The 25,732-nt window shown below is 43.5% G+C and overlaps 1 protein-coding gene across 2 annotated transcripts in view; it reads right to left on the bottom strand.

The window, feature by feature from the left end:
- Window positions 1-1,442: 1,442 nt before the first annotated feature.
- TARS (threonyl-tRNA synthetase) overlaps window positions 1,443-25,732 on the bottom strand; it is a 55,751-nt gene continuing 31,461 nt past the window's right edge. The window contains exons 3-20 of one of the 2 annotated variants that reach the window (XM_006019117.2): window positions 25,456-25,536; window positions 24,289-24,479; window positions 22,808-22,931; window positions 20,568-20,689; window positions 20,206-20,323; window positions 17,703-17,767; window positions 17,531-17,609; window positions 16,901-17,047; window positions 15,257-15,355; window positions 13,566-13,732; window positions 12,566-12,728; window positions 12,340-12,477; window positions 10,348-10,425; window positions 6,720-6,820; window positions 6,516-6,620; window positions 5,595-5,667; window positions 4,662-4,776; window positions 1,443-1,955 (exon numbers count right to left, since the gene is read on the bottom strand). In XM_006019117.2, coding sequence (XP_006019179.2) covers window positions 1,807-1,955; window positions 4,662-4,776; window positions 5,595-5,667; window positions 6,516-6,620; window positions 6,720-6,820; window positions 10,348-10,425; window positions 12,340-12,477; window positions 12,566-12,728; window positions 13,566-13,732; window positions 15,257-15,355; window positions 16,901-17,047; window positions 17,531-17,609; window positions 17,703-17,767; window positions 20,206-20,323; window positions 20,568-20,689; window positions 22,808-22,931; window positions 24,289-24,440 — 1,995 coding nt within the window. In that variant the 5' untranslated portion in view covers window positions 24,441-24,479; window positions 25,456-25,536 and the 3' untranslated portion in view covers window positions 1,443-1,806. The remainder of the gene's footprint in view (window positions 1,956-4,661; window positions 4,777-5,594; window positions 5,668-6,515; window positions 6,621-6,719; window positions 6,821-10,347; window positions 10,426-12,339; window positions 12,478-12,565; window positions 12,729-13,565; window positions 13,733-15,256; window positions 15,356-16,900; window positions 17,048-17,530; window positions 17,610-17,702; window positions 17,768-20,205; window positions 20,324-20,567; window positions 20,690-22,807; window positions 22,932-24,288; window positions 24,480-25,455; window positions 25,537-25,732) is intronic. The other variant, XM_025198485.1, reaches the window with a different exon arrangement.

Genomic DNA, 25,732 nt, shown 5'->3' with positions numbered 1-25,732 from the left:
AGAGACTGAAGGACCTGAACCTGTTCAGCCTCAGCAAGAGGAGGCTGAGGGGGGACCTGGTGGCTGCCTACAAGCTCATCAGGGGGGATCAACAGCAAATAGGCAGAGCCCTTTTCTCCCCAGCACCACCTGGGGTGACAAGGAACAATGGTCATAAGCTGATGGAGAATAGGTTTAGGTTAGAGATCAGAAGGCAGTATTTTACAGTTAGGGTGGCCAAAATCTGGAACCGACTTCCCAGAGAAGTGGTCCTCGCCCCTACCTTGGGCAAATTCAAGAGGAGGTTGGATGATCACCTGTCTGGGGTCTTGTGAACCCAGCATGCATTCCTGCCTGTGGCAGAGGGTCAGGCTAGATGATCTGTTCAGGTCCCTCCTGACCCTAGCTACTATGAAACTAAATCAATGGCTACAGCCTTGCCAATAAGCTGGCGCTATCAAGGACAGCCACCATTAGAATCTCATTACAGATGGCTTACGAACAACTTCACATGCCCATTTGAGCATAAAAGCCTGCTACATGCCTTGATTTAGGCAATTATATAAAGATTAATTTTGAGAATCTTATCAAGTTAATGGCGGGTTAAAAATGGCCATTGCTTCTGTACTAGTATTTCTTCTTTAATAGATAACAGAACTTTCTGTGCATAATTGGTGTGAAGCATCTTCATGGTAACAAATGGTGACATAGTAACAAATTTAATCCTGGTATCTCCTGGGGCATGTCCCCACGAGAACATATGTGCGTTTCTCCAGGGACAACTTGCAGTGGCATAGTTGTGCCACTGCTACTTGTCCCTGGGGAACACCCCTGCACACAAGCTCTGGCATGTGGCAAATTGCCCCAGGTGGGGTGGGGAAGCTGGGGCCAGCACCAACAGCCTTACCTGGGGTCCCGAGGGCCGCCCAGGGCTGCACCAGCAGAGATCCAGACACATGGAGCCTGGCCAGTCAGACCTGTGCTCTGGCTCCTGCCTAGACTCTGATTTTAGGTGGCACACACTGCAGCTGCTTTTCTTATTTGCACCTTTTTTATTTTATTTTTTTTTTAAGATTCTGGGATTTCCCAGTATCTAATTTTGCTACCATGTGCAAATACACAGCACAGTGAACCAATTCAGACACCTGAGCCCACAGACTCTGATGATTTTAAGTCTCTTGTACTCAGCAGCACAACTATGCCTGGCTCCAAGCAATACTGCCAGCATCAGATACTGTGCTCTCATCTGTGAAGTTAATGGAGCACTGACAAGAAGTTTCGCCAGTGCACCCTCCATTCCCCCCCAAAAAGCCCTCCTTGAAAGACGGGCTTCAAATTACTTTTTTGCTTGAATTTTAGACTCGGATGTGATTTTGGAAGTGTAAAATGACCACCACAAATAGCTAGCATGTTATCTACAATACACTACCAGCCCTCCTTAAATCTTACAAAAGACGCTTTAGTTACCAAAATGCATTTATTCTCAATAGAATATTTAGAACAGTATTAAATTACTATTGTATTTTAATCCCTGATTAACAAAAGTCCACTTTCCCATATTTATCACATTAAGGTTCATTTACTTGGCTTTATTTGGTCAGACATCAAGCAGTTTCCTGTCACTGTTTGTATATAACTAAAGTATAGCTGTAATGCCAAATTAGAAAAATATTTCATTTTTGGATTTTTGTTGGATCATTTGGCGAATGCCCATTTCAAATCCAATTCAATGCAGTGCAATTATTACATACAGTATGATTTAACCAAGTTTGAAAAAGCGTACTCCTTTTCACACAAGGTACAGGGGAAAAAAAGCAAACAGTTTAGTTAAAAATCCTCTTCAGCATTTTTATTCCGTGTTCGTTTCAGTTCTACCAGCCTCTCCACAGTATCAGCAACCGTGCGTTCACCATGCACTTTGTTGTCTCTGGTACGGATGTTCACTGTTCCACTTGCCTTTTCTTTTTCACCAACAACTGAACAAAACCAAACACCACATGTGAGGGGGAACAAGTTTTTTAACAAGCTTTTTAGAGTGCAAAAACACAGAGAAAGACACAGCAAAACACTGAATAACTGCACTCAACCGATCACGTTGTTTCTGCAGTGCTGTTCCTTCTAAAGTTCAAAGAGTCCTTGCTCCCGTTTAAGAAATCCTTTGCCATTTAAAAGCTTTAAAAAGTAGTGTTAAGCTACTTTAAAATGCAGGCTCTGGCTCTGGCAAGAAGTAACATTTACTTTCTTCAGAAGCAGAGGGGCTGGCACTAGGGCTGTGCGAAACGGCAGCATTTTGTTTCAACTTGTGTTTCGATAGAACAGCATTTCGTTTCGAATTTCATTTCGACTCTAAACCACTGTTCTGTTTTGTTTCATCGAAACAGTTTAGCTGTTTTGACGTTTCGCCCATAGGCTATAATGGGGAAGCTCGAAACAGCCTATAACTGTCATTTCTGGCCTGATTTGGATGAAGCTCGCAGGAATGGTAGCCCCTTCTGATGGCATGAAGCTTGCCAAGTTTCAAGGAGATAGGTGCAGGGATTTCAGGGAAACTGCACCTTAAGCTGCGGACAAGCAAAACTTGTGACATGGGTGACACTGTGTGTGTTAAGGCACAGCAGGGTGAAAACTAGAGGCATGCTAGCCCCTGATGAGGCCATGAATCCTGCCAGCTCTCAAGGAGATAGGTGCAGGGGGAGCCTGGGTTCTCGGGCCCTGCACCTCTAGCTGCTGACAGGCAAGACTCATGACATGGATGGGTGACACTGTGTGTGCGCTAAGGTGTGCCCTCACTCAACTGACACCAAGGCAGAAAGCAGGGTAGGTCAAACAATGCTGCCTTTTATGCAGTTTTTCCATCCCTCCCCCAGAGCATTGGGATTGGAAGGGACCTCAGGAAAAGATGACAGTTACTGGCCAGCTACACATGTCAATAACGAGAGCACACCTTCCCCCGCCCTTACTTTAGTTTCGGTTTCCCTGCAGGCAAGCCCAGCTTGAGCTTTGAAACGTTTCAACATTCCTCGTTTCATTTCGAGGCTGTTTCAAAGCTCTCCGTTTTGTTTCGGCTTCACTGATTCAAGCTCGAAACGAGTCAAAACAGCATTGAAACGAAACAGCTGGCAAAATTTTGCACAGCCCTAGCTGGCACCACTCTAGAGGACACACAGGCCACTATGCTTGAACTGTTAGATCTGCATGCCCTGCAAGCAATACAAATGAGCTAAATCACTATTAATTGAACACTGAATGAAACAGTTTCACTTGCAAGGGTTCTACTACATTTGCATCATTAGAGGAGAATACACAAACCAGTTACACCATACAGTTACCATTCCACTGCAGGTTTTTACAGCCACGTAGCAATTAGTCCCAATTTGCGTGGTTAGTCAGCTTTACACAGTACAAGCTCCGGTAACCGGTACCTTACAAGCCGGCACGGTCTGCTAACCAGCATGCCGGCTTTTAAGGTAAAGTGAAACCGGAAGTGCCCACCGTGGCACTTCTGGTTACTCCAAGCGCCAATGGCCCAGGGCAAAGCAGCCTGCGCTGCCGAGCCTCCACGGCCCAGGGGTATAACAGGCTGCATGGGGCCCGCCTCCCTGTCCCGCGGGGCCTGCAGGACGGGTGGCAATGCCATGGGAGGGGTGGCGACGCCCCGGACGCGGTGGGAGAAGTGGCGGCCTGAACAGGCAAGGACGGGCCTGTTCAGACCACTCAATTAACCGGCATATTTTGTTATCTGGCATCCCCCATTCCCAGGGGATGCCGCATAACAGACCTTTTACTGTACTGTATTACAGTTTGACAACTAACTCCTGGCTTTGCCCTTTCCTTCCCACTTAAACTACCACATAAACAAAGTATCTAGAGCAGTAGTTCTCAACCTGTTTGGATTTGAGGTACCCCTCATTGGATGGGAGGCACCATTTCATAACTTTTGTGAATGGAGTGGCACTCACTTTCAAAAACTACTTTATAGATTACAGTGTTTATCACCTTACAGAGAGACTGCAGTGGGGGCGAGAGATCAGCCAGGTAGGGACAACTATGCTTACTTGCATGACACCGAGTATCACTGCTCTAGGGCTGCTGAGTGAACAATGAAGATGCTGACCAAAAAATTGATTCTCTTTACAGTACTGCTCTGGCCAGGTTCTAATCTTTGCTGTATCACAGTCTGTCACATGCATAACTGTTGAACGCAAAAGTGCCATGTCTGAGAGCACAGAACTGGAAATGCTGATTTTGCCACATTAGAATGAAGCATCCCTCCCTCCTGGGACGGGAAAAGCCAAGTTACTGGTGGGGAGGCAGTGGGGCTACAAATCACTTAATACAATTTTTAACTACCATGATCTCTGAAAAACAACATGGATTTCAATCCCAGTTGCTTGCCCTGTTCATTGACAGCCTCAGAACACGCACAGTGGCACCTTTCCTGGTGCATTGAAAGGTAAGGCAAACCTTTTTGGCTAACACAGCTGCCTAAGCCTGGCTCCAAAGTGAGGGCTGCCCAGTCATGTGCAAAGCTAGAATGAAGTTTGCTGGGACAAAATACCTTAGGAAGGAAGGGATGGTTAATAAGTCTACTTCTGCCTCTGTAGTACCCACTGGTAAGAAGGCTTGCACCAAAATTTCAGTTGGGCACAGGACAGTTGGGCACAGTATACACTACTCCTTACCTAGGATGAAGTTATACTGTGCAAGCTGAGCATTTCTGATCTTCTTGTTCAGCGTGCAGCCAGGATCCACATCAACATCAGACATTAATCCAGCATCATGGAACTGCTGCCTGACCTAAATAATAAAAAGATAGAAACTTATAATTAAAAGTATAGAGTCTTTACAAAGAAATGCTTTGACACTCAGGGGCCAAAAATTAAAGCAGTTTTGCCTGTTTAGCCTGATGCTTTGACACTGGCTTGAGAGGCACTGACATGCATGAGACCGTAAATGTGGGTCCAACACAGCACGATGTGCTGGCCCACACTAAATTACAGCATACTAGTTCAGCCAAATGGAACTGGGCACACTTGACACTTTTAGTAATAATGTTGTAGGCAGCAAGGGGAGGGGGACTTTGATCAGAAGCTCCTTTAAATTCTGTTTCTTTATCAAACTATTTTAGTTTAAGCCTCCTGAGTCTGAACGAGAAACTCCTTGCAGTAACAAGATGCAACCTGCTAACAGATACTTTTCTCTTCCTTCCTCCTTCCATCATAGGATCATAATATATTAGGGCTGGAAGGGACATGATGAGGTCATCTATTCCTGCTCCCAACACATACACAGGCATTGTGGTCCACCTTAATAAAGCCAGTTGCAGGACGGGCACTTAGATGTTAAGCTACTTTCTTCAATGGCTCCCAAACTAGCTGCAGAGGCAAACAATTGCCTTTGCTTTCCTAACAGAAACAGTCTTTCTAGAATTGCCACTTGTAGCTTCATCATCCACAATCTACTTTTCAAGTTTCAAGATCCATTTACAATTTAGGCAGTTTATAATTAGCATTAAATGAGGAAGAGAGATGTAGTCTTATTTATCTAAAATGTATGTTGTAAGTAAGTTCCTTGTCAAAACCAATGGCAACTGAGCAACTCAAGTCATGATTCACCTTTTGTGCATATTCATCACATGTTGGTCCCACTGGTACCACCATCACTTGCTGAGGGGACAGCCAGAGAGGCCTTGAGAATAAAAAACAATTGTGCAGCATTTAGTATTCTTTACTGGTGGGTGGAGGCTAGAATCAGCACTTCGAATCTCACATCCATGTGGTCTGAAGGGCAGACAAGAGCGTATACCTCGACCCCCCAGCCTCCAATTACAATTCATCCTCCAAAAAGAACGAATACCCAAAAGGGAGAATGTGGTTTAGGAAAAAAAACTGTATCTTTTAGCAGAAAAGCAGGAATTTTGTCTTGCCGATTGTTTTGTTTTGGGTGGTAACTAATCCTTTTAAGAAGAAAATTTATGTGAGTTCATGCTCCTGAGCCTCGTCTGACAGGTCCTCCTTTATGAGGCAGCATCTTCCCATGGGAAAAAGAAAAAATAGGGTAGAAGAGGAAAGGAGGTAAATTAATAGATAGATGGAGGGGTATGCCTACATTTTCTGTCCTGGTTCTGTTTGCACTGATCTCAGACTTTTTCTGCCTGAGTTCCACATTTTTTTATTCCTCTCCCATGGATAGTTCACTGCCCACTTCCCTAGGTAGCAGAGAATATACATGGTGGTTTTCCGCTCTTGCAACTGAGCTGTATCACTCCACTAGAGACAAGAAGCTCAGATGGGTGAGTCATTTGCTGCAGCTGCATGCCTGATGACCAAATACTGTTATTTCAGGAAGAGGTAGGATGACTGGGTTCCAAGCTGCTGCCTGCTGGTTTACCCGCAGCAGAAACTTCCAGTAGGCAGCTGGAGTGGATCCAGAGTCATGCAGCTCCCCCCAGACTCTACTAACACCCCAACCACCATCTGGAATGCTTACTCCAAGCTGGACAACACTGGTATAAGTAAGATAATTTTCAACTTTACCATTTGCCACCATAGCTTTCAGTCAGAATAGCAATCATTCTTTCCACAGATCCTAAGATGGCCCGGTGAATAATAACTGGCCTTGTCTTGTCATTACCATCATGGCTGGGAATAAGAAAGAATTTTATTGTAAATGTACTGTGCATCTCCAAGAGACTGCATACCTAGATTCTGTAATTAAAGATACTCATATGTTGTACTTACCTTACAAAGGTCAGATTAAATCTGATTGGGAGTTGGAAATCCAGCTGGATTGTAGCACACTGATGGTATCGTCCAATGGCATCTTTAATCTGAATGTCAATCTTAGAAACAAAATAAAAGGATATAGAACATTATCACTATGAGTGAAATCAAATCGCAGTGCAGAAGAACCACCTATGGTTTTATACTCAGATATGCCTCACTTCAGCCCAAAGCAGAACTCAAGCAACTTGCAGGGCTTCATATAAGCCCTCTGATAAAAAGTGAGCAAAGACAACCCACAACTTCAAAAGATTTATGCATGAATGCAGTACACTAACCTGATGCTCTTATCCTACTTTGATTTCCCACCCCCCAAGGACTTTTTCATTTGTAGACTCATGCAAACCAAAAATCCATCAGAAATGAGAGCTTATGATAAAAACTAAGACCTCTACCATTTGTAGCCAAAAAAATTCTCAACTTTCTGTATGCAGTATTTAAATTAACCATAACTTCACAGCATACATTACACGCTCAGAGACACACCTGCATCAGTAAGATTCCCTCAGGACTGGAGATAATACTCCTTCATATTCCTCAATTTCTTCAATGTAAATGTGGTTATTTGTGGATAATGTTTACAGCTGAAAGTCAAGCATGTAACTAAGTATTTGTGGTATCTAGATCTTAACTAACTCAGAAAATTACCCTTTATTATTCCATGACACTGGCTCTAAGTGCAGAAGAAGGAAAGATAGTCTTTTTTCTGTTCATTTTATTCAGGAAACTACACTTAATTAAATTTTGTTTTAAAATATAAATAAAAATCTTTTATTTTTGTTGGGCTAATTGATCTAAAATATTTTTGCAAAACCACACATGCTTTTATAATAATTTCTTGTTTGAATAGTTGAACAGCAGTCAGATTCTGAAAACTAGAGTTTTCTAGTTACTCACTAGAAAATTCTTAAATTATTTGGTTAATATTCGCAACTAACATGCATGTGTAGAAATCATAGTCAGTCTGCTAATCAACAAAAAAGTATCTTAAGCTTGCTGGATAGTTAATTCACAAATAATTTCAAATGAATTATGTATTCTCTTGCAAGAAGAGTTAATACAATATTAAAAGATTCCATTTCTCCAGATAACATTTTTGAAATGCAAAACTGATGAGCAATTTCTTATACTAAAAGGACAGTCACCTATTCTACATACAAAATTACAAATCCTAGAGGTGACTTTTTCTTAACTAATATGTCAGTAGAACTTGAATTTATAAAGAACTGAACACTGCAAGAAACTGGAATAAAAACTAGTGCAAAATTACTGATCTTTGAAAAATGTATTTCTAATCTTGCTGTAACTAGCAAACATCAGACCTGATAGTGCCACCTACTGTCCATGTTTTCCAATGAGTTGAATATTTTCTGAGTACCTCCATTAATTTGGTTTGCATAGTCAAATCATTCCAAGTTGATTTGAGGAAACAGAAGCAAAATTGCAAAAGTGTCCTGTAGCATGGCTTCCTAAGTATAAAGAAGGTCAAAGAACGTTCTTGTGCTCTAGGATTATCCAAACAAAGTATCAGAGGAAAAAATATTTATATTCCTGGTAAAGCAGTGGACTCTTGCCAGATAGCATCTTGAGGCAGCAGCAAAACAGATGATTACATCTGAAGCGTTAGCTCTCTAAGGACAATTTGCCAAATCCCTCAGGGATCACAGCCCCGTGAGTGAGACCGTGTACTTTGTGGCACCTCAAAGGCTTTTAAGGCGCCACAAAACACACACAGTGCACACAAATAGGTTCTCCACACTGCATATATGCAGTGCAGAGGCAAAATTGGAGACTGGGAACTGCCAGTATCAAAAAAACAACCAAACGAAGAAAAAAAAAACCCCAGAGGGAAAAAAAAAAGCCGGGTGGTGCGTGTGGCTGCAGTGCGCGTCACCCAAAACTGGAGCCTGGCCAGCCAAAGCGATGCTCCAGCTGTCGGCCAGGCTCCGTGCACCCAGACTGCTGCCACTGCAGCCTGGGAGACTCCAGGTAAATCTCTTGGGGCCAGCCCAGGTGCTGTGCTTGTGAGGATGTACCCAGGAAGATTTTAGTTAATACGTTCCTTCCAGCACTGACCAGTGTAGGATGTTTTAATGAAAACTCCACATAATACACCTATGCTGAGAGTACAAATAAGACAAACAGAGAGGATCTGTTCTTCCCCCAACTAGATTAGGAAGGTGAGGGGGCAGACCATGAGCACCACCTTAGATATCTCTCTCTTGTAACTAATATAGTGGCAAATGCTGGTTTGAACAGGAGGGGCTGGTGGTGAGAGGGGAAGCAGGGTGCAGGGCAGGCAGAATCCTACTGCCATGGCACGGACGCATGGAGGTGCTGCAGGCATGCGGGGGGGAAGTCCCCTCAGCCTCACTCACTCTCTCTCCTCTCGCAGGTTCTGGCGGGGGCTGTAAAACCCCTAACGTGGCTGTGAGTGTAGCTGTTCCCATACTGCAGAGTGGGGAGGGCGAGCCAGGTTGCAAGAGGAATCCTGAATCCTGTCTGCCCCCACCTCCATTCCAGTGCTATCCCCATATTCACCGGCCCAGGTTTGTGCCCAGTCACTCAGGTGCAGCCATGGGTGCTTGCTGCAGCTGTATCCCAGTCTACCTGGCATGCTGGAAACAAAGGCATGCTGGACAGCTCCACTCAGCCACAGTGATGGTGGTGCCACCAGCTCTGCGGCACCTTTAAGGTTCACATCACCACAGTTGAGAACCATTGCCATAAAATGAGAGAGAGGGTGGGGGTGTCACTACATGACAGCCTTTCCATGGTAGCTGCCCCTGGGCACACTCTTTTCCATCAGTAAGTGAAAATTATATTATATAAAATCCACAGCAACTTAGTTCTCAGCAAAAGAAGGATAAAGTACCACAGTTTAGCCTTTCCTTATCGAGGGGGAAGGGCAAGCACCTGGACAGTTCCACACAGCGGCTGACATCCAATAGCACCCTGCAGCCTTTCACCCTGCAATAAATTGCTTGTATGTCCATGTCCTAAGCAACTGAGAACCTTAAGTTGCATTTTCAAAAGCACCTAGAGTCAATATAGGGCTTAAATCCTATTTACTTCACTGCTGCAATGAACTCTAGCAACCTTCAATTATGGTATCCTATTTTTAAAGGCACCCTAAGCAACTAATATTGTAAGCATCTCAATGTGTACCAATTATACAATCAGGTAAAACAACATATAAAAGTAACCAAATTAGATTTTATTCCTGGTCATGTCTCTATATCTGAAACCACTCAACAAACTTGCTGTACTTCAAGTCTTCCTGAAATAAACAAACCTGCTGCATCTTAAGACTCTTCAGTGATAACAATGACATAATACCTCTTTTATGCATATCATTATTTTTGGAGCATCAGAAAACTTTAGATTTGGGTGCATTAACTCTTAAATTCCAGGATCATTTCCAGCAATAGCCAACCATCTCAGCAAATCCAGTGATAATCAGATATGCTAAAGACATATGTAGTATTATAGTCTCAAAAGAACAGTTGTTGAGAAATTCACTTTAAACTTCTTTCTGACATCATTCAAATGCTAGTTCACTACTGATGCACTGTAACCTACTCACCTTGGGTCCATAAAAAGCTCCATCCCCAGGGTTTAATTCCCATTTCTCACCAAATTCATTGAGACTGTTCTCAAGTTGCTAGAGAAAAAATAAAATGTTTTTAGTGATATGATGCCTTTATTTCACATAGTATACTATCAGACCATGATGCTGCTACAGAGGGAGCTGACAGTCATTCACTATCTAATTGTCCAGAAGGTTCAGGCAGCTCTACAGCAGGGGTGGGCAAGATAAGGCCCGCAGGCTGAATCCAGCCCACTAAGAGATTTTATTTGCCCCTGCCCAGTCCAGGTACAGAGGGCCACCTGGCTTTGGCACACGTGTCCAGTTCCACCACCCCCAGGCACACAGTGGGATGGAGCAGTGTGGCAGCTGGACTTGCTTCCCAGCAGTCCCTGCAGCAGCGGCTCCTTCCAACTGCTGCCACCACCAGTCTCTACAGCTGCCGCCAGCCCCAGCCCCACTGCCCAGGCACCCCAGTCTGTCCATCCCACACCCAGCACTGGGGGTGCCAGATGGAGTGGGTGGGTGAGGTCTCCGTGGAGACTGGCCCTGGTCTTGTGCTCAGGAGGCGGGGAGCAGCATCTGGGAGTGGGACAGACAGACAGTGCTGGGAAATCGCTGGACAGCGAGAGTGGAGCCAAGGCCCAGGGCAGAGCCAAAATCTGCTCCCTGTACACCCCTTCCTGCAGAACCCATGCCCATCACAGAGGCATGCAGAGAACAGACTGGGGCTTTGCCCTGGGCCCTGGTCCCATGCTGTCACCACTCCATGATCCCAATCCCAGCTTCGCTCACCTGTGCTGCTCCTGGATGCCGCTCCCTGCCCAGACGCAGCCCATTCTCATCCACCCAGCGGCGTTTAGGTCACTGGAGGGCCACTTAGGGAGTTTTGGTGAGCTGTTGCTAGCTGGGGCAGGGAGTGCTGATAGCTGTGACAGCTCACCCAAGCTCCCTAAATGGGCCTCTAGCCCAAATAATTGCCCACTCCTGCTCTAGAGGCTGGTGAAAACTGCAGTTCCATGACATACAATTTAGCCTGAAAAAAGTGGTTTGTTTCTGGGCTACTGAAACATTTACCTATTCAAGCTGACTCACAAGGGGTCTAACCCCCCATTCACAAACAGAGGAACTGCCACTCTGACCTCATACCCTTTATACCCAATTTGGAGGGTGAACTTCAAGCTCGGTCTTCCAGTTCTAAAGAGTACCCTATAGGGCAGTGGTTAGGGTACTCTGAAGTTACTCTGTCTGCCTCTAATTTTGAAGCTGTTTCTCTTTGTATAAAATAGTTAAGTCACTAGAGCAAGCACTAGAACCAGAGCGTCCGACTTCCCAGGTGCCCCAATCGCCAGGTCATGGAGTGACACTGTCCTTCTGGGTCAATGAATATTAAAACATACCTGAAATCAAAATGAGTTATTTTCAATTTGTCAAATAACCTCAGATAGGTTTCATTCTGGGTTGACACAAAATGAAGAAAAATCTCAATTCAGTACAGCAGAAAACCCACCCCCCAAAACAGTTCTACATACAGACAAAAACAAAAAACAAAACTCTGCTCCTCTATCTGTGCAGTTAATTCAGTTTTGGTTTTAGTCAGAGATACTAAGAGATAGTCATGGATAAGAGATACAGTTTGACTCAGAGCCACCCAGCCAATTTTGATAACAATCATACTTCAGAAACTTCACCCTCCATTTATTTTTCCTCTTAAAGTAGTTGCTTCTTTTGTCACCATCTTTAAAAAATATATATTTCAGTTCTTGTTGTCTAAAGAAATAATCTGCCATGGTATCCACGAACTATGTGTACTGAAAGCATTATATGCAATGGCAAAGAGAAATAAAAAGGCAGTGTGAGCTGTATTTCTCAGCCACAGCTGTCACTAGACCTCCCCAAAGGAGGATTTTTTTTCAGATATCACAGTTTATTTGAGGAGACAGCTGAAGCATAGTACTCACACGAAAAGCCATTAAAGTTACAGATTACCTTTTCAGCTTGATTCCACGCTTCAATATCTCCAAGGTACTTTTCAGGACGAGTAGAGAGATTTAGTTTGAAGGAAAATCCGAAGACATCATACACAGCACGCAAGAATTCCAGACAGCTCTTTATCTCTTCTTCAATCTTTATATAAAGACAAATGTGTATTCTGTAGCTGAGACTGAGTTATTTGCATTTTAATATACAAATTTTATTCAAGTATCTCCTGTACCTGCTCCATAGCACAAAATATGTGAGCATCATCCTGCTGGAATCGTCGCACTCTGGTGAGTCCTGTAAGAGCTCCAGATAGCTCATTGCGATGAAGAACGCCAAAGTCAGCCAGCCGCAATGGTAATTCACGCCAGGATCTTGGTCGATGATCAAACATAAGGCTGAAGGAAAAAGATAATAGTATTTGAAACATATCCAGGATTAAACTCCTACAAAAGAATTCCTCATGAGATATCCTTAATGTCTGCTCTGATAAACAAAATGCCACTAATTGTGCAAAACAAGTGTCAGTACAATGTGCAGACTTACTCAGAAGGAAGTTTTCAAGGAAATTTTGAGCCCCTTTTGGGAAATGGATAAAAAGGTTTTTCCTAAGAGCATGCATTGCATTACTACCTGGATGCCTAAACTACATCAGTATTATGCCGGTGACATATACTAAAAACTGGCACTGTGTACATGCACAGGTATTCGGGGCATATAAATTTTGTAGGATTTAAAAAAAATCTAGCCTTTGAAATCTATAGGATAATGGCATTCATCACTACCTCAGTGAATACAGGCACTGGAAAGAGAACCTGTGATCCTTGGTTAAAAGGTTCTATCAGCCCTGAGAAGGGATACCCGCATTTGTAGTCCAAGTGAGGAAACTAAATAGGAGGAAGGCCAGGCTTTCTGAGGGGCAAATCCTCCTGAACTTGCTTGTGTTTTCTGACCTCAACTAAAAACCAAAACAAAAGTACCATTTCATAAGAAACTTGAAGTTGGCCCAAGATATCAGTTAAGAACTTTTCTCTGCATTGGAGATGTGCAAACAGCCAAGAAGTCAGGTCTGTAATCTAGTATCTATTGTACACAATAAATAATGGTATTTAAATACAAAATAAAAATTACCAAATATATAGGTTTAGAAAACGTTCTCAAATCAGGATATGAAAGCTAAAAAATTACTCCACATAGTTTGGTAATCATTGACTAAATGGATGTTAAATGAATACCAGTGTCCTGGACAATTCATGGGCTTCAGTGCAAAGATCTCCTTCTCCACTTCAAATGAAAACATGTTTTCACTGTAATGCTGCCAGTGTCCAGAAGTCACCCAGAGTTTGCTGTTGTAAATGTTTGGGGAGACAACCTCCTGGAATCCTCGCTTTTGATATTCGCTCTGAAACAACAGGCCCAATAATCAAAGAATTAAGAAGGCACCAGAATAGTGATTCTCAACCAAAGTGTCCCAAAGAGGCACCTTGGGATGCCTTAAGATCTTTGAAGGGATGCCATGGGGTGCCACACAATATCAGCACTGTGTGGTATGCAAACATGATTTCACCAGAGAAACCCAGAGAGTTCTGTTATCCTGTGTCAAGTCCTGTTGTGGTCTTTCTGAGTCCTTTGCAACAGAATTGCTCTATTATTTTTCTGTAGACAAAAACCAAGTGAAAACAAAGAGCTGACATTTTCTGAGGGGTGCCTAGAGTCTAGAAATGTTAAGAACCACTGTTTGGGAGGTTATGAAGTCCATGACTCGAACAAACAGATTGGACCCCTAGTGCCCAACATGGACAAGACAGTAAAACAGCCATGATCCCTTCTCAACCCCTATAGCAACCAGAAAATGTGACAACTGGAAACTCAGGTAACTGGAGGAACATCTAAATATTGCACTGCGGCATAGTAAAAATACACAGTGCTAACAAAATGTCAATGAAGGAACAATGCAATGTTTGTAACTCTTGCTACTATACTCTCCGTAAGTTTTCTACTTTGCAAAGCTAAATTTATTAGTCCCTTGGGGTGCTTGTACACATGATGGGAGTTTAATTTGGTTTAGGTCTCCCTAAATTGAAATGGTGGGTTTTTAAAACCCCACCATTTCCACTATTTCATTTTAGCAAGAATTAAACTGAACTAAACCCCCATGGCATGTACACAAGGGGTGGGTGGGGAGCTGCCAGTGGGATGAGAGGTCCCTGAGCTGCATGGGTATCCAGTGCTTCCCTCTGTGGCTGTTGCAGGGGGGGCTGGTGCCCCCAGGCAGCACCCACCCGCTGGCACCCAACCCGGATGGGCCCCGGGGCCCCCCACCCGGGAGGGTCCCGGGTGGTGCTGCAGCCAAAGAGGGAGGCACCAGGTCCCCACGCAGCTCAGGCAGGCAGGCAGGCTCCAGCAGATAACAAAAGAAGATCAGTGTCCTCGCACCATTTTTTTTTTTTTTTTTTATAATCTTTTTTCAGTCGAGCCTGCCTGCCTGCACGGGCTGCTGTGGCTGGGGGTGCTGGCGATGGGAGAAGGTGGCAGGGATGGTGCATGGGGTGCCTGAAGCTCGTAAAACTCCAAGCATGTCCGCTTCCAGTGCCCCAGTAGCAAACTAAAACATCTCAGAGGTGTTTTATCTTGCTACATTCAAAGTAAATTGAAGCGGAATACGCTGCCGAGCGTGCAAACAGCAATGCCATAAAAGCAGTGCAAAAGGGCTTTTGAGCCACTTTAAAGGCCAATTTTGTGGCATGTACAAAAACCTTTAAACAATTATGCATGCTATAAAAGTCTGTCAAATTTTTAACAAGCAGGCAACTCACTTCAAAATTTGGATTTAATCTCATTTATATTACTCTTATGTTCTTCCACAGCCTTGTTACTGCTTCATCGTATACAATACAGAAGAAAAGGCTCCAAAAATATTACTTACCCTGATGAATTCAATTAGCGTGTTATAGATGTAAGCTCCCTTTGGCAAGAAAAAACAACTGCCGGGACTGAGCTCATGGAAGAAAAATAGTTCTTGGTCCTGTAGGAAAGCAACATTTGCACATCCTAAGTTTTTATCAACTCCTCCTTCCTCCCAGTATTATAGACAAAGTAACATCCAAGTATTAATTCTTACTGCATGTCACTGAAAAAAAATTCAAGACTGTAGCCTGGTTAAAGCTTAATGCAGCGCAAATAAATGAGAAACACCTGATCTGCTTTTACTAGTAGGGACTAATGCTTCTGTGGCATTTTACCGCATTTACTGGAATCCAAATTTACGATGATCCCCCAATAGTTAGATTCTACACATGGAAAATTACAACTTTTGAGAGTTGTCTTAAATTTATCAGCCCCACCCCAACCACTACAGCAGGGCAAGCAGTGGCAGGGAGGTGGGCAGGCGATGGACTAGTCAAGTAGACTGCTCCCTGCTCTCCTCCCACACACTCCCCTGGCTGCCTTCCCTTCCCCTCCTCCTGACCCCACACTACCTGTACTGCCTGCTGCTTACCCTTTCTCCACTGCTTCCCTACCACTACCTCCCCACAATCCCAGCCCCATAGCAGCTGCTGCAGTGGCAATGGCCCTGGAGCCCAGGGCCAGAACTGCTGCCACAGAGTGGCAGGGGCTGGAGGCAGCATGTGCTCTGTGCTCCTTGCCCTTGGTGTGGAACGGGGTCCCAATTGGAGCACAAGTTGCGGCACCAGGGTAAGCAGCAGGGGAGGCAGGAGACAGAGGCGGTAGCTCCAGCTCCAGACTCAGGGTCAGAGTGAACCACAACCCCCCGGCTTGTACTTGAAATCTAAGACAAAGGCCTCCATCCCCACCACCCACACTGAATGTGAGGGAAAACCTCGCCTTGGATTTCAGTAAGCGTGGTAAATGCTGTGCAACACCCTGGACATATAAACAATTAACTGTTTAGGATTTTTTTTTAAAAAGGGGTGTTCTAGCAAGTTACACCATCCAGTGTAATTTTCTCCTTGATGGAAAAAGACAGCTGCAGTCTTCTTAGGACCATAATTATTCATTCTTTTGACTAATGTGAAAATGCACCATTTTATTGAGAACAAGATAAAAGGAATACAGAACAAATGGGAAAAGAAAAGAAAGGCACGTCAGCAGTAAATCAAAAGGAAAATTGGAAAAATGTGGTACATCTTAAGCTATAGAAAGAATGAGCAGCAAAAGAGAAGGAAGTGCACATTAACAGGACAGTTATAAGAATCCATCTAGGAATGAGCTTTTGCAGGGGCTTTAGAGTAGCACTTAAATAATCAAGGCAAATTACTGTCCCCTTGCTTTCCATGCAGAGTGCAATGTTCATGCTTTGGATTCAGTAAGTCTGTGCAGTAAGATTATAACAATGGAAAAGGAAAAAAAAATGGTGATGAAAGAAAGAAAAAAAAAAAGGTTTATTAATGGTTCACCATTAGTGTTTCTTGATGTTAAATTCTTAAAGAGAGGCACTCACTTCTGTAACCGGACAGAAAATGTGGTAACAATTACACATCTGCCATTCAGTTAAGGATTAGTGTCCAGATAGATTTTGCAAAATATGTTACTAGCAAAGTTCTCTTACCCGTCCAATCTTTCTATGATCTCTGTTTTTAGCCTCCTCCTGAAACTTCTCCCATTCCTTTAGCATTTTTGCATCGGGAAATGAAATTCCATAAATCCTCTGGAGGGTTTCCATATCAGACTTGCCTTCCCAATACGTAGAGGAATTCTGGAGACAAAAAATGAAATGGTATGGCACAATGACAAAGCAAAAGTTCACAGCACCACTTTTACTCTATACACAAGCCCTGAAACGCTGTTTAAAAAGGCAGCCTATATCTTAAAACTGAATGGGAATAACTGAAGCCAAGTGGAGCATGTATAGAGCTTTCATCCTAAATTCTGAGTGACAACAAAAGCTGCAGCAAATCAAGGCAAAAATACAAACCAGAACTGGCACGGAGAGAGATGGCCCAGTCATACTCATCATCCTAGCTTTGCTGATAGTAGACAGTGTGTGGTGTGGACTTAGGTCTACACTTATACCACAGTAAATACAGATCGATTTTATCAGCTGGATAGAATGAGGTCAATACCTCAATTTAAAAACAACATTGACACGAAGTGGCCATACCATCCTAGAAGATCTGGCCCAAGAAGCCCACAAGTAAATATATTTGTTTAAAATTCAAGACTAGATTTCAGCGCTCACCTTATGGATTTTTATGGTCTTTATCTTGCCAGTGTGTCTTACGTGAGGGCCTCTGCATAAATCTATCAAGGGACCACATCTAAGAGAATGAAAACAAATAGACAATGCTCATTTAACCTGCATCGTACTAGAACATGATTTCTGTTAGTATGAAATAGTAAGCTGGTTTTACCTGTACACAGTAGTAGTTGGAGTATTGACTTTTTCATTCAAGATCCGACACTTGAATTTATTATACTGGGATGGTGGAAAGGGAATAAAAAATACATGTCAATTCTTTACTTGATATTATAACACCAGATTTCTCATCCATGCATAGGGCTGTGTTAAGAGATTCTAGTATCCCAATTTAAAATAAACATTCAGTGCTAATCTATGAACAGATTAACTTCTACCCCTCAGCTAGAGAGATCTACACAGAACAAGCTAGGTATTAAGGAGACATCTCCTTGGGGTACTTTTTCTTGTGTTTGTAGGTCTGGCCTCCATTTCAGGAGAGACTTTCAAAAGAGATGCAATGAGCTTTCTGACTAACGGACAAGTTACTCATCAGCTCACCAATCTCTGATCATTTCAAATTTCTTTGTTTCATTGAAACTTTTGGAACTAGACTGAACCAGATTTCTTGTGGACCTGGGAGGTATTAATTAGTCGGGCTTTATATCCTTGGAAAAGTAAAAGGAAGGGTTTCTTATTTCCTTTCTTTCCCCACTGTGAAATGCAATCCTGTTTTATGGTCTTCTCTGACAAGACTGTTGTTTTACAAATTATTTAAGCAGCTTAACAAAAATATATCTATTATAGTGAAATAACAACTAATACATTTGCTTACATCAATCATTACTACTAATATTTTAAGATAAAGCTATGATATAGTGTACTGGGATTATTATAGGCTTTGGGGTCTTCTGCTTAGCCACACTTCTGCAGCTTGGCTTAGGCCCCTTGAAAATGGCCAAGGCTGGCAACAAGGTTGAGACTGTTCTTCTCCAAGATACTGCACATATATGCCAAATCCTGACAGGTTTTGAAAGCACACAACTCCTGTATCTCTTTCTTACATATTTAAGGAATATGTGATGTGGAACAGAGGTTGGTAACCTATGGCCAGTGAGCAAGATGCAGCCCATGACAGTTGGGTCTAGCCCATATTTTAGTACCAGCATGCTGATCCTGTTGCAGGCCAGCCACCAGATCTAAGCCAGATTCTCAATTTTACTAATGCTGACTCCTATGGAGGGTTCTGTGTAATCTGCTCTCTTTGTGCAGAGGGCTGCTTTCTCCCAACACCGCAGCCTCAGTTCACTGAATTAAGACACTTTAAATTGTCTTTTTTCAAAAGGAGGCTGCATTGAGAGTGTGGGAAAGAAAAGAGACAAATGTATTTGCGTAATTTCATAATGTGAAACGGGGGATAATGAAGTGAGGTATATAGCACACATGCAAGGCACTGTCCCGCCTGTCGCGGGGGTATCAACTTGCCACCAGAGAGGCATCCGAGAGAAATGGCTCTCCAGTGAGAGAGGCTCCAGGTGTTGCAGACAAATAAGAACTTCCTGGAGAACTCTGGTGCCAGGGTGAGGAAGGCTGGTGGGAAGTGTCTTAGGCAGGCACTTGTAGGCTACACCGTGTCTTCTGGAGTCTTCCCAAGCTGGGGAAGTATCAGAGACCCCAGTTGCCAGCTCTGGTAGAACCAGCAGGAAGGCTGATGTCTGAAAAAAACTGGCATGTCTCCAAGAAGGGCTAAGCTGCAGCCAGATGACAGGGCAAGAAAGTTTGCTTGTTTTTGTTTTTCCTGTCTCCAAACCTACAGTCAGTTTTAAATGGGCAATTTTTTTTTATCCTACATAATAAATCCTTTTGTTGTTTTCTCTCCTTACTCATTGCCTGTAGAAAGAGCGATTTCTGAGCAAGTGATACTCCAGACTAATCCTGTCCATGGAAAAGGTGACCTAAAATTTCTTCTATAACCCAGGAGTGGCCACCTGGGGCTGACAGATTCCTTCACTCCAGCTGCAAGATGCAGTATAAATGCAGCGAAGCTGAGTTTTGCTACGGTAGGGAGTTATCCTAGGGCAATCTCAGTCTGTTCCTTGGGGGAGTGGGGAGGACCTTGGAGTGGGGAAGGGAGGGGTCCCCTGCTCATGGGTTTGCAACACCCACAGTAGTTTACTAATAGTTTCACATTCAGACCTTAGTGCTTTCCTCCCCATTCTAAAAATTGCTTTAAAGACCTTGCTAAATGCAGCTTTGAACACAAGCAGGGACTGAATATTTCATGGTGGCATTTTATACTTTCAAAGCACCATTTGACACACAATCCCCACAATATCCATGTAATGTCGTTTTTACTGTAATTTTAGTCCCATAGAAACTATGGGATAGCAACTTTCCCAAGAGAGCTCCCATGTGGGAGCCACAAAGTGAATCAGTGGAAGACAGAGTTCACAGCTACTGCACATTCTCTTCATTTAAAAGGCTCTAGAGTGCTATGTGTGTGCTTCAGCTATTAAGTATCCCAAATAAACCCATATTAAAACTTACACTTGTGGAGATAATATTATTAATCTGATGTACATAGCATCTGTGAGGCTCTTCTCCCTAATGCTAGTATATGGGCAGCAAAACGAGGAAGAGCTAAATTGTACAGATGCAGTAAAATTAAAACAGCCTACCTTGAACATTTCAAGTAGAGTTTCCTTTTTAACTTCCAGTCTTTCAAAGATTTGTTTTTCCTTCATGATTTTCTTGCATAGAGATTCCAAACCAGAGAAATCATTACTAGATACACCCCTAAAACAGAAAAGAAAGAAAGAAAGAAGTAAATCTGTGTTGTTATTGACAGTCTGGGGCCTGGTTCTGGCTCCACACTAAGCCACAGCTTGTGCACTGGAGCCACTGTGAAGGTGGAAGTTATCTGCCCCAACAAAGATTACTTTGTGCAAGGAGCAAAGAAACAGAATCCTGATTAGGACTCAGACTCCCTATTCTGTGACCCCGGTACCATCCCTACTGTATATAAAACAAAACCACCTACCCTTCCTCAAGGAACATGTCATAATAAAATCCGTTTTCAATTGGTGGGCCATAACACAAACATCCACCATAGATTCGTTCCATAGCTTCACCCATTATGTGAGCACTCGAGTGCCAGTATACCTAAAAGAAAGGGACAAAAAGGGAAACAGCTTGAGCATTTGTGTATAATAAATTTCAAAGTCTCCTGTAAACCATTTAGTGCTTCTTCTGAATTATTTTTTATGGACATCCAAAGTAAATCCAACTGGAGATGGAGAACGAATTTGATGATTTGCTCATCGACTTCCCAATACTCCTCCAAAAATCACAAACAAGTCTGAGAAATTGTACTTAACTGTCTTTGCAGCCATTTCAGTCTTTCAGTAGGAAAGAACAAAGAAAATAAAACACTTATTCACAAAATCTAGCCAAACACCAACCTCATGCAATATATTTCTTTGTAAGCCTTTAATTTTAAAATAGCTGCAGCAATGGAGTGGCAACAAACACTACCTAAAATGAAAGGTATGCCTGAAACGTAAGGCATCAAATCCTGCATCAGGGCCTGGGGAAGCATCTGTTCACTGAGGCACCCCAGGGGCAGACAAGAAACCACGGACACAAACTGTTAGAAATGGCTTCAGATTGGACATAAAGAAAAAATGTCTTTACTATTCAAGTGTCCAGGGTCTGGAACAGATTCCCCCCAGAGGTGGTAGAACCACCTACCCTGGAGATCTTCAAAACAACAACTGGACGCACACCTTGCTAGGGTCATCTGACCCCAGCAGCCTTTCCTGCCTAAGTGTAGGGGGGCTGGACCCGATGATCTCATGAGGTCTCTTCCAGCCCCTAACATCTATAAATCTATGAATCACTGACTGTCTTTCTTGCACGCAGACCAGCCTCTTATCTTCTTTACTATTCATTCCATCCAGGAAGAGCACACACCAACTGCAAATGCTTCTTCAGCCTGACAAAGGGTATTTAAACCCAAAAGCTTGGTAAGAAGAATTTTTCCAACTATCTGAGTTGGTCTAATAAAAGATATCAGCTTTACCCAAGGAACCTCATCTGCCTATGAATCTATGAATTATTTTACGTGAGTTAACATCAGTAATTGTGCAGGAAAGCGTACAAAATAAAGACCTAAATTGTTTATAAAAGTTTTACACTTGAGTATCTCTGATAGAAGGAGTCTTATTAGTTTTTTTTTTACCATTTAAAGACAATAAACACTCACACTTTGATATTACACTGTTTTATTGTCCTAGTTTTGATCAATTAAAAAATAGAACTACAGGACTGTACCATTTTTAAGAGCAAATATCAGGAAATGCACAGTGAAAGTATCTTGTCTACACTATACATATTTATTTTGTGTCTTAAACCTATACTTCACGCAATATGATAGACTTAGTTGTTGTGGGAACTGTAAATTTGATTTTTAAAATACGTACATTTATACAAATGAGTAATCACCAAAACAAACATGGTTGCATGTATGCTACATGCAATGCTACAGTTAGTAGTATTACATATATCTGCAGTAGAATCCTTCTTTCTTAAAAATACCTTTTTGTAGTTTTCTACTACACAGCACATGATTTTCTTACTCTGATCCCTCCAAACACTTCAAAGGGACTAATCCTCACTGGGTGCATCTACACATGCACTTTACTGCGGAGCTGACTAATTAGCTCCACAGTAAAGTGTTGCTGTCTACACAAGTGCTGATATTAGGGCACAGTAAATTAATTAACTGTGCCATAAGATAGTACTTTCAGGGGCAATACTATCTTACAGCAAAGTAATTTACTGCATTGCAACACGTGCGGACAGCAACAAGGAGAGCAGCACTTTAAGCCAGAGTGAAGCGGCCCTGGAGTGACAGAAGGTGGGGAGGGGGCAGGGAGGAAGGGATCAGTCAAACAGCTCCACAGTTTTGGCACTCTCATGCCACAGCCAGCCCCTTCATCGCTCAACGCCGCCACCCAGTGCCCGGGGCTGACACCCTGAGCTTGCCATTTGCCCAGGGCATGCTCTGCCCCAGCTCAAAGTCCTGCTGTCCCAGACACACATGTAGATGCTGTGCTGGGGAGCATTGTAATCTGGAGCAAACTGGTCCAGAGTTTCTCATGTCACATTAACTGCATGTGTAGATGCACCCATTGAGGACTAGGTACACTGTCGGTTTGCAATCTGAGCTGTGAAACAGGGAAGGAGAAACACACAATTGTTTTTGTGAAAGATACTTACTGCTTGAGCTTCTTCATCATCAAACTTGAGCAGCTCCAGTGTGCAGTCTTCCTCCAAAGGGCGGTCTAGATCCCAAACTGCTTTGTTCACTTTCGCAATCACAGTGCTATCAGCTAAGCCTTGACTAAGTAAGGAATTCATAAGTAAGATGTTGGAACTAGATAAAAATTTTCCTACAACATTTCCCCCAGAGCTTCCACTTCTGCAGGTTTATCTATACATCTATAGATTTGGGGAGCTTTTTGCAAAAGAAACAAACATCTTGCAGGAGACAGCCACTGCATGAAGCAAAGAAAATCTTTAAAGGCTTTTTTTGCTAAGACCCATAACTGGTAAGATGAAGAGCTGCTTGGTTCAGGAGCCACAGTCTAAGCATCGTGGCATTCTGTTTAGATCGGAATAAGGAAGACCTAATCTTTCCTTCTCAGTTTATTTCACCTCCAATACTTCCTAGTCTCTCCGATCTTAACAGTGCCATAATTGAATGCAAGTCCAAGTTTAATTTTATAACAATGTGGAAATAAGGGATGCCAAGGAAACATTTGGCCAAAAGTTTCAAACATTTGTACTGACGGATGAACATGCAAACAGCAGTGTGACCACAGACACAAAGGCAGAGATAAACTTCCAAGTACAATGAATAATCAAGTGACAATAGGCCTGGTGTTTCAGCCTTTTAAAGTCCCCTAACTTTGGGCATCCTGAACAGAATCACTGACAGTTTCCCAGAACTACCTCATCGTTCAAAACTCCATCTGGTATACATCAAGAGTGAGGGCACTGCTTTTTGATGTAGTTAAAAGTTATGTATTTAGTAGCTCTCATTAAAATTAATGGAAGTGTCCTCGACTAGTTTTCCTATGGCAACGCAGACTGCAGTAAATAATGTGATGTATTAACTCCCAAGCTAGCAAACAGTTCAAGTACATATATGATTTTGCCAAGACGATGGATTTTTTTCTTTGTCACAAGCATAAAAACCAAACATGGGAATAACCTTATATATTTGCAGGATCCAGATCATAGAATCACAGAAGTCGGGTCGGAAGGGACCTTATAGATCTTCAAGTCCGACCCCCTGCCTGGGCAGGAGGAAAACTGGGCTCAAATGACCCCAGTCAGGTAGGCATCAAGCCGCTTCTTAAAGACCCCCAGGGTAGGAGCCAGCACCACTTCCCTTGGAAGTTGGTTGGCAGATGGTTGGTCGGCAGTCCAGATGGCAGTTAATACATTCATTTTAGTAAAAGCATCTTCATACGTCATACACTTTGACGTAAGTCAAAGACTTGCATTTCAAAACTAAGCTGCTAGTTAGTTTGAGTGTATTATAAAAGTAAGATTGCTACAAAATGCCTTGAAGAGCATCAAGCTTGCTAACAGAGGAAAAGGATGTAATTTAACCACTGCAAAACATAGCAGTTAATTTACAAGGGCAGAGGTGTTTAACAGAAAAAAGTACAGGTCAGAAAATATAGCCATACCTGATTCCACAAGCGATTTGATAAGGGGTAGTCTTCCAGGACTCAGCATCAACCTGCTTGCCATCAGGTAATGTGACTGTAATGGATTTGCTCTCATTTGCAGCTCTCTCTCCAAGAATTGCATCATGCTCAGCTTTAAGTTTATTATACATCTGTAGACGGTCATTGATGAATTCAGGCCAGGGATTTAGCTACATATAAAAGAAATGAAGAGATGCACACAGTAAATTCTTATAGATGCTAATGGAAACTTACTTAAACTTAAGTGAAAAAGATTAACAGTATCAAAATCAAGGGGGACCAGGATTCCTAAATTACTTAGCTACTTCTGACATCTTTTTCAGTATCATTTTTCTACTATAAAGTGGACAGGAAAGAGCTGTCTGTCTTTCTCAATTAAAGAAAAGAGGATAAGGGGGACAAACGTCTTCAAGCAATGCAACAACAAAAAAAAAAAAAATCACAATGCCAGGCAGTTTAATCTCAAAAAACACAAGCTTGCATTACATTAGCAATACTATGGAGGGGAGGATGCGACTGATGGCTACAGTCCAGCACCCAGGGCAGGCACAGCCCCATCTGGCCACACAGAGGGAGATTAAGCCTGGCCCCGATTAAGCTGCATGGGGCAAAGGGGTGTGCAGAGTGGGAGGGGAAAGGGGGTCTGCGCCCAATTCAGCTGCAGGAGAGGAGGAGGGGGCCTGGCCCAGTCCCAATCTGGCTGTGTCGTGGAAGGGGGCATAGAAATTTAGCAGCAGGAGAGGGTGCCACTATTAATGGCCACTGTTCCCTGGGTGCCAAATTTCCCAACCCATGGGGAGCCCCACGGGCCAGATGCTTCGGCTCGGTGGGCCGGAGATTGAGCGCCCCCACGCTGGACCCGCGGTACTAAAAGCACTCGTGTCATCCAAGTTAGCAAATTTGGTCACAGGAGATCACTCCTAGGACGGCCCTCGATTTCCCGGGGACAGTGGCAGGACAAACGGTAGTGGTGGGCACAGATTCACGGGCGTTTAGGGCCGGACGGGGCCCCCGGCGCTGAGCAGAAAAGACTCGTTGGGCGGCGGCTCCATAAACCCCTCGGATTTGGGGGCAGCTCGTTCACAGCAGAGTCCAGGGGAGCAGCAGGGGAGGGACGGGAAGGGTCTCGGGCACCAGGGGGCTTACCTCCGCGTGGCCCCTGGCCTCTGCCCCTTCCTTGGCTTTCTTCTTGCCCCCGTCGCGCTTCCCCTCAGCCCCAGCACCGACCTGGGGGGACAAACCAGCGGGATGGATGTCGTGTTGCATCTTTGGCTGTGGGAAGGGGTAGGACGAGCCCCACCCTTCCCCAAGCTGGCAGTGGGGGGGGCAGCAGGGGCCGTATTTCCCCACGCAGCACTTACCCTAATGCATGGAAAAGACCCGCGGGGCTAGATCCACCCGGCGGCCCTGCCACCCCCCGCGG

The sequence above is a fragment of the Alligator sinensis genome, unplaced genomic scaffold (genome assembly GCF_000455745.1).
Source record: "Alligator sinensis unplaced genomic scaffold, ASM45574v1 scaffold347_1, whole genome shotgun sequence".
Taxonomy (NCBI): Eukaryota; Metazoa; Chordata; order Crocodylia; family Alligatoridae; genus Alligator; species Alligator sinensis.
This window is presented reverse-complemented; position numbering and strand designations above follow the sequence as displayed.